Raw genomic sequence first — 15,202 nt, forward strand, 5'->3', positions numbered from 1 at the left:
TGTCCTTCCTTCTGTGTCCTGTTCTGTCCTTCCTTCCGTGTCCTGTTCTGTCCTTCCTTCCGTGTCCTGTTCTGTCCTTCCTTCCGTGTCCTGTTCTGTCCTTCCTTCCGTGTCCTGTTCTGTCCTTCCTTCTGTGTTCTGTTCTGTCCTTCCTTCCGTGTTCTGTTCTGTCCTTCCTTGTGTTCTGTTCTGTCCTTCCTTCCGTGTTCTGTTCTGTCCTTCCTTCCGTGTCCTGTTCTGTCCTTCCTTCCGTGTCCTGTTCTGTCCTTCCTTCCGTGTCCTGTTCTGTCCTTCCTTCCGTGTTCTGTTCTGTCCTTCCTTCCGTGTTCTGTTCTGTCCTTCCTTCCGTGTCCTGTTCTGTCCTTCCTTCCGTGTCCTGTTCTGTCCTTCCTTCCGTGTCCTGTTCTGTCCTTCCTTCCGTGTCCTGTTCTGTCCTTCCTTCCGTGTCCTGTTCTGTTCTGTCCTTCCTTCTGTTCTGTCCTTCCTTCCGTGTTCTGTTCTGTCCTTCCTTCCGTGTTCTGTTCTGTCCTTCCTTCCGTGTTCTGTTCTGTCCTTCCTTCCGTGTTCTGTTCTGTCCTTTTCCATCTCCCTCTAGCTCTCGTTCTCTCTCGTTCTTTCCCTCTTTCTCTTTTTTTCTCTCTGTGTGGATCTGATCCAGGTCACACTGCTGAGACGAATCAGGAATGTGGACAACTTAGAAAGTGTACACACACACACACACACACACACACACACACACACACACACAGAGAGAGATACACAAAAACACACAGGCGTATTGAGATGAGGATAGTGGAGTACAGCATGTCTTCCCAGACTTGAGGAAGCTGCTGTGAGTCCTGTACTGCAACACACATTCCCCACATACCTTTCTGCAACAGCACCTGGGTGTGTGTGTTTTAGTCTGTGGTGGAAATGTTGCAACATTAAAACTACACCAGATTCTAAATAGCATGACAGTGTTCTCTTGTATGTACACAACACTGGAATCTCCTGGCTGTATAGAACATACACTACCTGAAACTGCCTGACTGTGTGTGTGTCTGTCTCTGTCTGTGCAGGCGGACGAGGAGAGGAACTATCATATATTCTACCAGCTGTGTGCGTCCTCCCATCTACCAGAGTTCAAGAATCTGAAGCTAGGTAAGACACAAACACTCTCCATTGGATGGTTGGACGGTTCCTAAGCTATTTGTTCATTGATTAGCCTGACAACCCATCCACATGCATGGCTCCGCCCACTAGCGTTTCTTCTCCACCACGAGTCTGGATTTGCTTTCCTTCCTCAATACATAGAATGTGAACACATTCTAACCATTCTGATTGGTCCCGGAAACCAATGGGTTTAGGCCAGCGTTTATGAATCATGTCATTGGCTTTGATACGATCCAATCGGTGATTAATTTGTTTTGTACAATGCCCTTCATTTTGAAGTCAGCACAAGCGACTTCTGGGATGGCAGTTTGACTGAATGGCATTGAGGAGTACACCACCTCAGTCATTGGCTTCATCAATAAGTGCATCGACGACGTCGTCCCCACAGTGACCGTACGAACATATCTCAACCAGAAGCCTTGAATTACAGGCAACATCCACATCGAGCTAAAGGCTAGAGCTGCCGCTTTCAAGGAGCGAGACACTAACAGGGCGCCTATAAGAAATCCCGCTATGCCCTCAGACGAACCATCAAACAAGCAATGCATCAATACAGGATTAAGATTGAATCCTACTACACCGGCTCTGACACTCGTCGGATGTGGCAGTGCTTGCAAACTATTACAGACTACAAAGGGAAACCCAGACGAGAGCCTACCAGACAAGCTAAATGCCTTTTTTATGCTCGCTTCGAGGCAAGCAACACTGAAACATGCACAAGAGCACCAGATGTCCTGGTTGACTATGTGATAATGCTCTCGATGCCGATGTGAGCAAGACCTTTAAACAGGTCAACATTTACAAAGCTGCGGGGCCAACTGGCAAGTGTCTTCATTGACATGTTCAACCTCTCCCTGACTGAGTCTGTAATACCTACATGTTTAAAACAGACCACCATAATCCCTGTGCCCAAGGAAGCGAAGGTAACCTGCCTAAATGATTACCGCTCCGTAGCACTCATGTCGGTAGCCATGAAGTGCTTTGAAAAGCTGGTCACGGCTCACATCAACAGCATTCTCCCGGATACCCTAAACCCACTCCAATTCCCATACCGCCCCAACAGATCCACAGATGACGCAATCTCAATTGCACTCCACACTGCCCTTTCCCACCTGGACAAAAGGAACACCTACAGTGGGGCAAAAAAGTATTTAGTCAGCCACCAATTGTGCAAGTTCTCCCACTTAAAAAGATGAGAGGCCTGTAATTTCCATCATAGGTACACTTCAACTATGACAGACAAAATTAGAAAAAAAAATCCAGAAAATCACATTGTAGGATTTTTAATGAATTTATTTGCAAATTATGGTGGAAAATAAGTATTTGGTCAATAACAAAAGTTTATCTCTACTTTGTTATATACCCTTTGTTGGCAATGACAGAGGTCAAACGTTTTCTGTAAGTGTTCACAAGGTTTTTACAAACTGTTGCTGGTATTTTGGCCCATTCCTCCATGCAGATCTCCTCTAGAGCAGTGATGTTTTGGGGCAGTTGCTGGGCGACACGGACTTTCAACTCCCTCCAAAGATTTTCTATGGGGTTCAGATCTGGAGACTGGCTAGGCCACTCCAGGACCTTGAAATGCTTCTTACGAAGCCACTCCTTCGTTGCCCGGGCGGTGTGTTTGGGATCATTGTCATGCTGAAAGACCCAGCCACGTTTCATCTTCAGTGCCCTTGCTGATGAAAGGAGGTTTTCACTCAAAATCTCACGATACGATACATGGCCCCATTCATTCTTTCCTTTGCAAAAAAACAGCCCCAAGGCATGATGTTTCCACCCCCATGCTTCACAGTAGGTATGGTGTTCTTTGGATGCAACTCAGCATTCTTTGTCCTCCAAACACGACGAGTTGAGTTTTTACCCAAAAGTTATATTTTGGTTTCATCTGACCATATGACATTCTCCCAATCTTCTTCTGGATCATCCAAATGCTCTCTAGCAAACTTCAGACGGGCCTGGACATGTACTGGCTTAAGCAGAGGGACACGTCTGGCACTGCAGGATTTGAGTCCCTGGCGGCGTAGTGTGTTACTGATGGTAGGCTTTGTTACTTTGCTCCCAGCTCTCTGCAGGTCATTCACTAGGTCCCCCCGTGTGGTTCTGGGATTTTTGCTCACTGTTCTTGTGATCATTTTGACCCCACGGGGTAAGATCTTGCGTGGAGTCCCAGACCGAGGGAGATTATCAGTGGTCTTGTATGTCTTCCATTTCCTAATAATTGCTCCCACAGTTGATTTCTTCAAACCAAGCTGCTTACCTATTGCAGGTTCAGTCTTCCCAGCCTGGTGCAGGTCTACAATTTTGTTTCTGGTGTCCTTTGACAGCTCTTTGGTCTTGGCCATAGTGGAGTTTGGAGTGTGACTGTTTGAGGTTGTGGACAGGTGTCTTTTATACTGATAACAAGTTCAAACAGGTGCCATTAATACAGGTGGAGGACAGAGGAGCCTCTTAAAGAAGAAGTTACAGGTCTGTGAGAGCCAGAAATCTTGCTTGTTTGTAGGTGACCAAATACTTATTATCCACCATAATTTGCAAATAAATTCATTAAAAATCCTACAATGTGATTTTCTGGATTTTTTTCCCTCATTTTGTCTGTCATAGTTGAAGTGTACCTATGATGAAAATTACAGGCCTCTCTCATCTTTTTAAGTGTGAGAACTTGCACAATTGGTGGCTGACTAAATACTTTTTAGCCCCACTGTATGTGAGAATGCTGTTCATTGACTATAGCTCAGTGTTCAACACAATAGTGCCCACGAAGCTCATCACTAAGCTAAGTACCCTGGGACTAAACACCTCCCTCTGCAACTGGATCCTGGACTTCCTGACGGACCGCCTCCAGGTGGTAAGGGTAGGAAACAACATGTCTGCCGCACTGATCCTCAACACTGGGCCCCCTCAGGAGTGTATACGTAGTCCCCTCCAGTACTCCCAGTTCACCCACAACTGCTTGGCCAAACACGACTCCAACACCATCGTTAAGTTTGCTGACGACACAACAGTGGTAGGCCTGATCACCGACAACGATGAGACGGCCTATAGGGAGGAGGTCAGACCTGGCAGTCTGGTGCCAGGACAACAACCTCTCCCTCAATGTGAGCAAGACACAGAAGATGATCGTGGACTACAAGAAAAGCCCCATTAACGGGGCGTCGGTAGAAAGTTTCAAGTTTCCATCCCCAACAAACTATCTTGGTCCAAACACACCAAGGCAGTTGTGAAACGGGAATGACAAAACCTTTCCCCCGCCAGGAGACTGAAAAGATTTTGCATGGGTCCCCAGATCCTCACAAGGTTCTACAGCTGCACCATCAAGAGCATCCTGTATGGTTGCATCACCGTATGGCAACTGCTCGGCATCTGATCTCGAGGCGCTACAGAGGGTAGTGCGTACGGCCCAGTACATCACTGGGGCCAAGTTTCCTGCAATCCAGGACTGATATCAAATCAAACCCAATTGTATTAGTCACATGCTCCAAATACAACAGGTGTAGACAGTGAAATGCTCACTTACGAGCCCATAACTGAAAATGCAGTAAAAAAAATACAGATAATTATAAGAGATAAAAGTAACAAGTAACTAAAGAGGAACAGTAAAGAATGACAATATATACAGGGGGGTGCCGGTACAGAGTCGATGTGGAGACTATATACAGGGGGGAGCCGGTACAGAGTCAATGTGGAGACTATATACAGGGGGTGCCGGTACAGAGTCAATGTGGAGACTATACACAGGGGGGAGCCGGTACAGAGTCAATGTGGAAACTATATACAGGGGGGTGCCGGTACAGAGTCAACGTGGATACTATATACAGGGGGGTGCCGGTACAGAGTCAATGTGGAGACTATATACAGGGGGGTGCCGGTACAGAGTCAATATATACAGGGGGGAGCCAGTACAGAGTCAATATATACAGGGGGGTGCCGGTACAGAGTCAATGTGGAGACTATATACAGGGGGGTGCCGGTACAGAGTCAATGTGGAGACTATATACAGGGGGGTGCCGGTACAGAGTCAATATATACAGGGGGGAACCGGGACAGAGTCAACGTGGAGACTATATACAGGGGGGAGCCGGTACAGAGTCAATGTGGAGACTATATACAGGTGGGTTCCGGTACAGAGTCGATATATACAGGGGGGAGCCGGTACAGAGTCAACGTGGAGACTATATACAGGGGGGAGCCGGTACAGAATCAATGTGGAGACTGTACCGGCTCCCCCCTGTATATAGTCTCCACATTGACTCTGTACCGGCTCCCCCCTGTATATAGTCTCCACGTTGACTCTGTACCGGCTCCCCCCTGTATATAGAGTCAATGTGGAGAATATATACAGGGGGGAGCCGGTACAGAGTCAATGTGGAGACTATATACAGGGGGGTGCCGGTACAGAGTCAACGTGGAGACTATATACAGGGGGGTGCCGGTACAGAGTCAACGTGGAGACTATATACAGGGGGGAGCCGGTACAGAGTCAATGTGGAGACTATATACAGGGGGGTGCCGGTACAGAGTCAATATATACAGGGGGGGAGCCAGTACAGAGTCAATATATACAGGGGGGTGCCGGTACAGAGTCAATGTGGAGACTATATACAGGGGGGAGCCGGTACAGAGTCAATGTGGAGACTATATACAGGGGGGTGCCGGTACAGAGTCAATGTGGAGACTATATACAGGGGGGTTCCGGTACAGAGTCAATATATACAGGGGGGAGCCGGTACAGAGTCAACGTGGAGACTATATACAGGGGGGAGCCGGTACAGAGTCAATGTGGAGACTATATACAGGGGGGAGCCGGTACAGAGTCAATGTGGAGACTATATACAGGGGGGAGCCGGTACAGAGTCAAGGTGGAGACTATATACAGGGGTGTGCCGGTACAGAGTCAATGTGGAGACTATATACAGGGGGGAGCCGGTATAGAGTCGATGTGGAGACTATATACAGGGGGGAGCCGGTATAGAGTCGATGTGGAGACTATATACAGGGGGGAGCCGGTACAGAGTCAATGTGGATACTATATACAGGGGGGAGCCGGTACAGAGTAAATGTGGAGACTATATACAGGGGGGTGCCGGTACAGAGTCAATGTGGAGACTATATACAGGGGGGTGCTGGTACACAGTCAATGTGGAGACTATATACAGGGGGGTGCCGGTACAGAGTCAATGTGGAGACTATATACAGGGGGGAGCCGGTACAGAGTCAATATATACAGGGGGGTGCCGGTACAGAGTCAATATATACAGGGGGGTGCCGGTACAGAGTCAATGTGGAGACTATATACAGGGGGGTGCCGGTACAGAGTCAATGTGGAGACTATATACAGGGGGGTGCCGGTACAGAGTCAATGTGGAGACTATATACAGGGGGTGCCGGTACACAGTCAATGTGGAGACTATATACAGGGGGGGTGCCGGTACAGAGTCAATGTGGAGACTATATAACAGGGGGGTGCCGGTACAGAGTCAATGTGGAAACTATATACAGGGGGGTGCCGGTACACAGTCAATGTGGAGACTATATACAGGGGGGTGCCGGTACAGAGTCAATGTGGAGACTATATACAGGGGGGTGCCGGTACAGAGTCAATTTATACAGGGGGGTACCTGTACAGAGTCAGTGTGCGTGCGGGGGCACTGGTTAGTTGAGGTAGTATGTACATGTATGTAGAGTTAATTAAGGTGACTCTACCTACATAGGCGGTGTCAGGTGAAAGCCCATAACATTGTTAAAGACTCCAGTCACCAAAGTCATAGACTTTCTCTCCTACCGCACGGCAAACAGTACCTGATCACCAAGTCTATGACCAAAAGGCTCCTTAACAGCTTCTACCCCCGAGCCATAAGACTGCTGAACAACTAATCAAATGGCCACCGGTCTATTACATTGACCCCCCCATTTGTCTTGTACCTATACTCACTGTTTATTATCTATGCATAGTCACTTCCCCCCTACCTACATGTACAAGTTACCTCTAACCTGTACCTCTGCACACTGACTCGGTACCGGTAGCCCCTGTATATAGCCTCGTTATTCTTGTGTTAATTTTTAATAATTTTTTACTTCAGTTTATTTGGTAAATATTTTCTTAACCCTTCTTGAACTGCACTGTTGGTTAAGGGTTTGTCAGTAAGCATTTCGCGGTAAGGTCTACACTTGTTGTATTCAGCATTTCGCGGTAAGGTCTACACTTGTTGTATTCAGCATTTCACGGTAAGGTCTACACTTGTTGTATTCAGCATTTCACGGTAAGGTCTACACTTGTTGTATTCAGCATTTCACGGTAAGGTCTACACTTGTTGTATTCAGCATTTCACGGTAAGGTCTACACTTGTTGTATTCAGCATTTCACGGTAAGGTCTACACTTGTTGTATTCAGCATTTCACGGTAAGGTCTACACTTGTTGTATTCAGCATTTCACGGTAAGGTCTACACTTGTTGTATTCAGCATTTCACGGTAAGGTCTACACTTGTTGTATTCAGCATTTCACGGTAAGGTCTACACTTGTTGTATTCAGCATTTCACGGTAAGGTCTACACTTGTTGTATTCAGCATTTCACGGTAAGGTCTACACTTGTTGTATTCAGCATTTCACGGTAAGGTCTACACTTGTTGTATTCAGCATTTCACGGTAAGGTCTACACTTGTTGTATTCAGCATTTCACGGTAAGGTCTACACTTGTTGTATTCAGCATTTCACGGTAAGGTCTACACTTGTTGTATTCGGCGCATGTGACAAAAAAGGTTTGATTTGAAGCAAGAGGTCATGTTGTGGGTGTGAGGTGCCCAGCTGCCCGCAGAGATAGACTGAGGTAGAGATCATGTTAGCTCTCTCCCTGGGTGTGAGGCAGAAAGAGACTGTGTGTGTCATCTAACAAGGCTGTGTGTTGCTCCTCAAAATATTCCTTAATTCCACCTGTGAACAAACACACACACACTCACACTTCATCTGCTGTTAGACACACTTCATCTCTGCCACACACACAAACACACATTGCCCTAGTCTCGCTCAGCTGGCCTCTTGGCAGAGACACACCCCCAAAATGGAGGTGTTGTCATGGTGATATCAGCCCTGAGTTGCCAGGTAACAGGCTATGGTTGCTTTAGTATAGAGAAGACTTTGTCTTGTGCATGTGTGCACAGTTTATGTGTGCACGTATTAGTAAGAGTATTCAATGTGTCACACCCACATCAGGTCAGGATGTGGCCCTGTGTGATCCCAGTGACCCTAATGTAGCAGTACTCTCCTGGGCAGCTGCTCTAAACAGTTGAATATAATACTTTCTATAGGCTACTAATTAACTGTGTGTGTGTGTGTGTGTGTGTGTGTGTCCATGCAGGTAGTGCTGATGTCTTCCACTGCACCAATCAGGGCCGGAACCCGGTCATCGATGGAGTCGACGATGCTAAAGAGATGTGCACAACACAACATGCCTTCTCACTGCTAGGTAATATATACACACACCTGACATTCCTTCTCACTGCTAGGTAATATATACACACACACACACACCTGACATTCCTTCTCACTGCTAGGTAATATATACACACACCTGACATTCCTTCTCACTGCTAGGTAATATATACACACACACACACACCTGACATTCCTTCTCACTGCTAGGTAATATATACACACACCTGACATTCCTTCTCACTGCTAGGTAATATATACACACACACACACACCTGACATTCCTTCTCACTGCTAGGTAATATATACACACACAACTAGGTTTAATTGTCACATACACTGGATAGGTGCAGTGAAACGTGCTGTTTTACAGGGTCAGCCATAGTAGTGTTGCCACCCTGGAGCAAATTAGGGTTTAGTGCCTTGCTTAAGTGAACATAGACAGATTTTCACCTTGTCGACTTTCCCCTGTGTATTCAAACCAGCTACCTTTCGGGTACTGGCCCAATGCTCTAAGCGCTAAGCTACCCTACTGTCCTAGGTCACACACAAACACCACACCACATTTACTCTCAGTCCCATTTGGTTTTTAGTGTAGTGTTGATTTTGATAGTATTGTTTTGTGTGTATTTGTGTTCAGGCATCAACGAGTTGAACCAGAAGGGGCTGTTCCAGGTCCTGGCTGCCATCTTACATCTGGGCAATGTGGAGATCAAGGACCGAGACTCTGACAGCAGCATCATACCTGTAAGGAGACACCTCAAACCTCTCTGACCTCTAACCTCTATTATTAAACCTCTGACCTCTCCTAATGATTGACTCTTTCTCAAATCGTCTTGACTCACTTCCTTGCATCCTCTATCCTCACCTCCTTCTCAAAACCCATTGGAGAAGAAGGTCTGAAGGGAGAGACCTTGGACCTTCTCCTAGATGGTTAAGAAGGTTCAAGTAGATGGAAAGAATAGCAGAAAGACGAGTTGAGCAATTGATTGACATGACCATGAATCCCTCTCTCTCAGCCCAATAACCGCCACCTGACGGTTTTCTGTGAGCTGATGGGCGTGACCTACCAGGACATGTCTCATTGGCTGTGCCACAAGAAGCTGAAGACAGCCCAGGAGACCTACATCAAGCCCATCCCTCGGCTGCAAGCCTCCAATGCCCGCGACGCGCTCGCCAAACACATCTACGCCAAAGTCTTCAACTGGATCGTGGACCATGTCAACAAATCTCTACGCGCTACCGTCAAACAGCACTCCTTCATAGGAGTCCTGGATATCTATGGGTGGGTTGTGTGGGGTGTGTGTGCGTGTGCATGCGTGCGTGAGACAGTCACTCTGACCTCTCCTCTGCTCTCCAGGTTTGAGACGTTTGAGATCAACAGTTTTGAACAGTTCTGTATCAACTATGCTAACGAGAAACTGCAACAGCAGTTTAACATGGTGAGAAAACTGTGTGTCCTGTCTGAAACTGAACTCCTGTGTTGCCGTTGTCTAAATAACCCTGTTGGTGTGTAAAAGTATTCCAAAATAACAATATAAATAGTTTGATATCGTTTGGTTATTGATGCAGAGTAACAATGTGATCCTCTCTGTACATGCTGACCTTCCCTCTCCTCTCCTTTCCTCTGTCCTCTCCTTTCCTCTGCCCTCTCCTTTCCTCTGCCCTCTCCTTTCCTCTGCCCTCTCCTTTCCTCTGCCCTCTCCTTTCCTCTGCCCTCTCCTTTCCTCTGCCCTCTCCTTTCCTCTGCCCTTTCCTTTCCTCTGCCCTTTCCTTTCCTCTGCCCTCTCCTTTCCTCTGCCCTCTCCTCTGCCATTTCCTCTTCTCTCACCTCCCCTCCCTTTTCCTCTCTCTTTCCTCTGCCCTCTCCTTTCCTCTGCCCTTTCCTCTCCTCTCCTCTCCCCTCCCCTCCCTTTTCCTCTCTCCTTTCCTCTGCCCTCTCCTTTCCTCTGCCCTCTCCTTTCCTCTCTTTCCTCTGCCCTCTCCTTTCCTCTCCCCTTTCCTTTCCTCTCCCCTCTCCTTTCCTCTGCCCTTTTCTCTCCCCTCCCTTTTCCTCTCCCCTTTCCTTTCCTCTGCCCTTTCCTCTCCTCTCCCCTTTCCTCTCCCCTCCCCTCTCCCCTCCCTTTTCCTCTCCTCTTTCCTTTCCTCTGCCCTCCTTTCCTCTGCCCTCCTTTCCTCTGCCCTCTCCTTTCCTCTGCCCTTTCCTCTCCCCTCCCTTTTCCTCTCCCCTTTCCTTTCCTCTTCCCTCCCCCTTCTCCTTTCCTCTCCCTCCCCCTTCTCCCATCCTCTCCCTTCCCCTCTCATTTCCTCTGCCCTCTCCTTTCCTCTGCCCTTTCCTCTCCCCTCCCTTTTCCTCTCCCCTTTCCTTTCCTCTCCCCTCCCCCTTCTCCTTTCCTCTCCTCTCCCCTCCCCTTTCCTCTCCCCTCTCCCTCCCCCTTCTCCCAACCTCTCCCCTCCCCTTTCCTCTCCCCTCTCCCTTCCCCTCTCATTTTCTCTGCCCTCTCCTCTCCTCTGCCCTCTTCCCTTTCCTTTCCCCTCTCTTCTCCCCTCCTTTCCACTCCCCTCTCTTCTCTCCTCCCCTCCTTTCCTCTCCTATCTACAGCATGTGTTCAAGCTGGAGCAGGAGGAGTATTTGAAGGAGCAGATTCCCTGGACTCTGATAGACTTCTATGATAACCAGCCATGTATCAACCTCATAGAGGCCAAGATGGGGGTACTCGACCTACTGGATGAAGAGTGCAAGGTAGGCACACACACACACATAATGCAGAGGCACACATACATGCATACATACACAAATACGTAATGCAGGGGCTTACACAGACACCCATAACACAGACACACACACATCCAGAGTAACTAGTGTGAACCAGTGTTCTGTGTGTCCAGATGCCTAAAGGTTCAGATGACTCGTGGGCCCAGAAGCTGTATAACACCCATCTGAAGACCTGCTCTCTGTTTGAGAAACCTCGCATGTCCAACAAAGCCTTCATCATACAGCACTTCGCTGACAAGGTACTGATCACTGTGTGTTGATGTCTTGGCTGACCCAGTACTGCTCAGTTCTGTTTTAGTCTCAGTGTCAGGTTACAGAGAGCGGGAAGTGAGCGGGTCACTCTATGAATAAAATGAATGCTGTTCTGATTGATAATCTGAGTGAAATTATTAATCTGAGTCAAAGTTGACAGTTCTGATTGATAATCTGAGTCAAAGTTGACAGTTCTGATTGATAATCTGAGTCAAAGTTGACATTTTCTGAAAATCACTTTGGATTAAAGTGTCAGCAAAATGACTTTATTTTCTAACTGTTGTGTCCAGGTGCAGTACCAGTGTGATGGCTTTCTGGAGAAGAACAAGGACACAGTGAATGAAGAGCAGATCAATGTCCTGAAGGCCAGCAAGGTGTGTGTCCCAGCCAAACACACACACACACACTGCACGTTCAATGGGTAACACACACACACTGCACGTTCAATGGGTAACACACACACACTGCACGTTCAATGTGTAACACACACACACTGCACGTTCAATGGGTAACACACACACACTGCACGTTCAATGGGTAACACACACACACTGCACGTTCAATGGGTAACACACACACACTGCACGTTCAATGGGTAACAGACACACACTGCACGTTCAATGGGTAACACACACACACTGCACGTTCAATGGGTAACACACACACACTGCACGTTCAATGGGTAACACACACACACTGCACGTTCAATGGGTAACACACACACACTGCACGTTCAATGGGTAACACACACACACTGCACGTTCAATGGGTAACACACACACACTGCACGTTCAATGGGTAACACACACACACTGCACGTTCAATGGGTAACACACACACACTGCACGTTCAATGGGTAACACACATATATTTGATGACTTTCTCATTAGTGCGTATGTTTGACAGTCTGTTGTCTCACTGAATGACCTCCGACAGGCAACCCAGTGAAGGTCAGGAGAAACAGCACCCTCTGCTGTCTGTGTTGTAATGATGTGCACACAGTTGGAGACATTTTCTTTCCACCAAATAGGCCTTGCAGTGTGTGTGTATGCATGTGTGTGTGTGTGTGTGTGTGTGTGTGTGTGTGTGTGTGTGTGTGTGTGTGTATAAAGACTCACTCTGCCCGTTGTTCTGTTGTAGAGGCCAGCAGCAGCAGAGAGGGGTAAGGGTTAAAACACTCCTTTAACCCCTAACACCTTAAACACACACAGGGTTAACTACACTGGAACAATCATCCATGGCAATACTGTGTGCGTGTGTGTATGTTGCCATGGAAACCAGCTTGACTAACAAGTAATGGTGTAGAAGTGATAATGACTCTTTAATGAGAATGAAGCTATATAAATCTAGCATTTCAACCCATCATCATGGTTCTGTGTGTGTTTGTGTCGATAGTAAACACACATTCCTTCTGTGCCTACCATCAGCAAAGAGACGGCTCAGTCATGTGTTCTGCTGTCTGAGCCGTCAAACATTGTGCCGTGTCTGATCCCGTGTTATCATTACAAACAGCCTTGGTCAGCAGACACCATGACACCTACCCTGCCTGTTCTGATGGCCCTTTGATTTGGATTTCTACTTTTATATCAGTTATACTTTTAATATGTTTTAGATGTGTGTCATTATTTTCTATTCCTAGGTTTCTTTCATTTTTGTTGAATCTTTATTTTGTCGTTGTGTTTGTTTTCCATGTGTTTCCCACGTGTCTGTCCCGTCATGACAACAACCGTTTAACAGCTAAAGGTAAACATGCTGCCCTCCTCATTTCTTTCTGTCTCAACCTTCTAACCCACACCATTCATTCTTCCTCACCGTGGTCTCACAATAGTTCAAATGGCACTGAAGTATGTGGGGAGGTGGTGAGGCTGAACGGACGCTGCAGAACTGGAGATGACCCAGGGTGGGGGGGGGGTGAGGCTGAACGGACGCTGCAGAACTGGAGATGACCCAGGGTGGGGGGGGGGGGGGGTGAGGCTGAACGGACGCTGCAGAACTGGAGATGACCCAGGGTGGGGGGGGGGTGAGGCTGAACGGACGCTGCAGAACTGGAGATGACCCAGGGTGGGGGGGGGGTGAGGCTGAACGGACGCTGCAGAACTGGAGGCTGCGCCGTGGCCCATCTTAACCAACCACAATACAGAGAACACAATAACCAATCGCTTTCTCCTTGAACTGTAACATGTACAATGTTCTTTGTTGTCATTTTAGATAGACAGGATGGTGTGAATAAGCCAGATACCCATGTTAACAATGCAAACTATTAGCTTAGCAAGTTTGTGACGTAACTGTCTGTTGGCTGCTGTTACCTTTTTATTTATACAAGTCATGTACAGTGGGGCAAAAAAGTATTTAGGCAGCCACCAATTGTGCAAGTTCTCCCACTTAAAAAGATGAGAGAGGCCTGTAATTTTCATCATAGGTACACTTCAACTATGACAGACAAAATGAGAAAAAAAAATCCAGAAAATCACATTGTAGGATTTTTTATGAATTTATTTGCAAATTATGGTAGAAAATAAGTATTTGGTCACCTACAAACAAGCAAGATTTCTGGCTCTCACAGACCTGTAACTTCTTCTTTAAGAGGCTCCTCTGTCCTCCACTCGTTACCTGTATTAATGGCACCTGTTTGAACTTGTTATCAGTATAAAAGACACCTGTCCACAACCTCAAACAGTCACACTCCAAACTCCACTATGGCCAAGACCAAAGAGCTGTCAAAGGACACCAGAAACAAAATTGTAGACCTGCACCAGGCTGGGAAGACTGAATCTGCAATAGGTAAGCAGCTTGGTTTGAAGAAATCAACTGTGGGAGCAATTATTAGGAAATGGAAGACATACAAGACCACTGATAATCTCCCTCGATCTCACCCCGTGGGGTCAAAATGATCACAAGAACGGTGAGCATAAATACCAGAACCACCTGGGGGGACCTAGTGAATGACCTGTAGATAGCTGGGACCAAAGTAACAAAGCCCACCATCAGTAACACACTACGCCGCCAGGGACTCAAATCTTGCAGTGCCAGACGTGTCCCTCTGCTTAAGCCAGTACATGTCCAGGCCCGTCTGAAGTTTGCTAGAGAGCATTTGGATGATCCAGAAGAAGATTGGGAGAATGTCATATGGTCAGATGAAACCAAAATATAACTTTTTGGTAAAAACTCAACTCGTCGTGTTTGGAGGACAAAGAATGCCGAGTTGCATCCAAAGACCACCATACCTACTGTGAAGCATGGGGGTGGAAACATCATGCTTTGGGGCTGTTTTTCTGCAAAGGGACCAGGACAACTGATCCGTGTAAAGGAAAGAATGAATGGGGCCATGTATCGTGAGATTTTGAGTGAAAACCTCCTTCCATCAGCAAGGGCATTGAAGATGAAACGTGGCTGGGTCTTTCAGCATGACAATGATCCCAAACACACCGCCCGGGCAACGAAGGAGTGGCTTCGTAAGAAGCATTTCAAGGTCCTGGAGTGGCCTAGCCAGTCTCCAGATCTCAACCCCATAGAAAATCTTTGGAGGGAGTTGAAAGTACATGTTGCCCAGCAACAGCCCCAAAACATCACTGCTCTAGAGGAGATCTGCAT

At 47.3% G+C, this 15,202-nt stretch overlaps 1 protein-coding gene across 5 annotated transcripts in view; it reads left to right on the top strand.

Annotated features, from left to right (window-relative positions):
- The window catches only part of LOC100136710 (unconventional myosin-Va), a 90,878-nt gene that overhangs the window by 43,526 nt on the left and 32,150 nt on the right, over window positions 1–15,202 (top strand). For 4 of the 5 annotated variants that reach the window (XM_036963153.1, XM_036963155.1, XM_036963154.1 and 1 more), the window contains exons 7-15: window positions 1,062–1,143; window positions 8,510–8,617; window positions 9,224–9,330; window positions 9,603–9,868; window positions 9,944–10,025; window positions 11,186–11,326; window positions 11,473–11,598; window positions 11,902–11,985; window positions 13,349–13,354. In XM_036963153.1, the coding sequence (XP_036819048.1) occupies window positions 1,062–1,143; window positions 8,510–8,617; window positions 9,224–9,330; window positions 9,603–9,868; window positions 9,944–10,025; window positions 11,186–11,326; window positions 11,473–11,598; window positions 11,902–11,985; window positions 13,349–13,354 (1,002 nt within the window). The remainder of the gene's footprint in view (window positions 1–1,061; window positions 1,144–8,509; window positions 8,618–9,223; window positions 9,331–9,602; window positions 9,869–9,943; window positions 10,026–11,185; window positions 11,327–11,472; window positions 11,599–11,901; window positions 11,986–13,348; window positions 13,355–15,202) is intronic. The other variant, XM_036963157.1, reaches the window with a different exon arrangement.

The sequence above is a fragment of the Oncorhynchus mykiss genome, chromosome 26, assembly GCF_013265735.2.
Source record: "Oncorhynchus mykiss isolate Arlee chromosome 26, USDA_OmykA_1.1, whole genome shotgun sequence".
Classification (NCBI taxonomy): domain Eukaryota; kingdom Metazoa; phylum Chordata; class Actinopteri; order Salmoniformes; family Salmonidae; genus Oncorhynchus; species Oncorhynchus mykiss.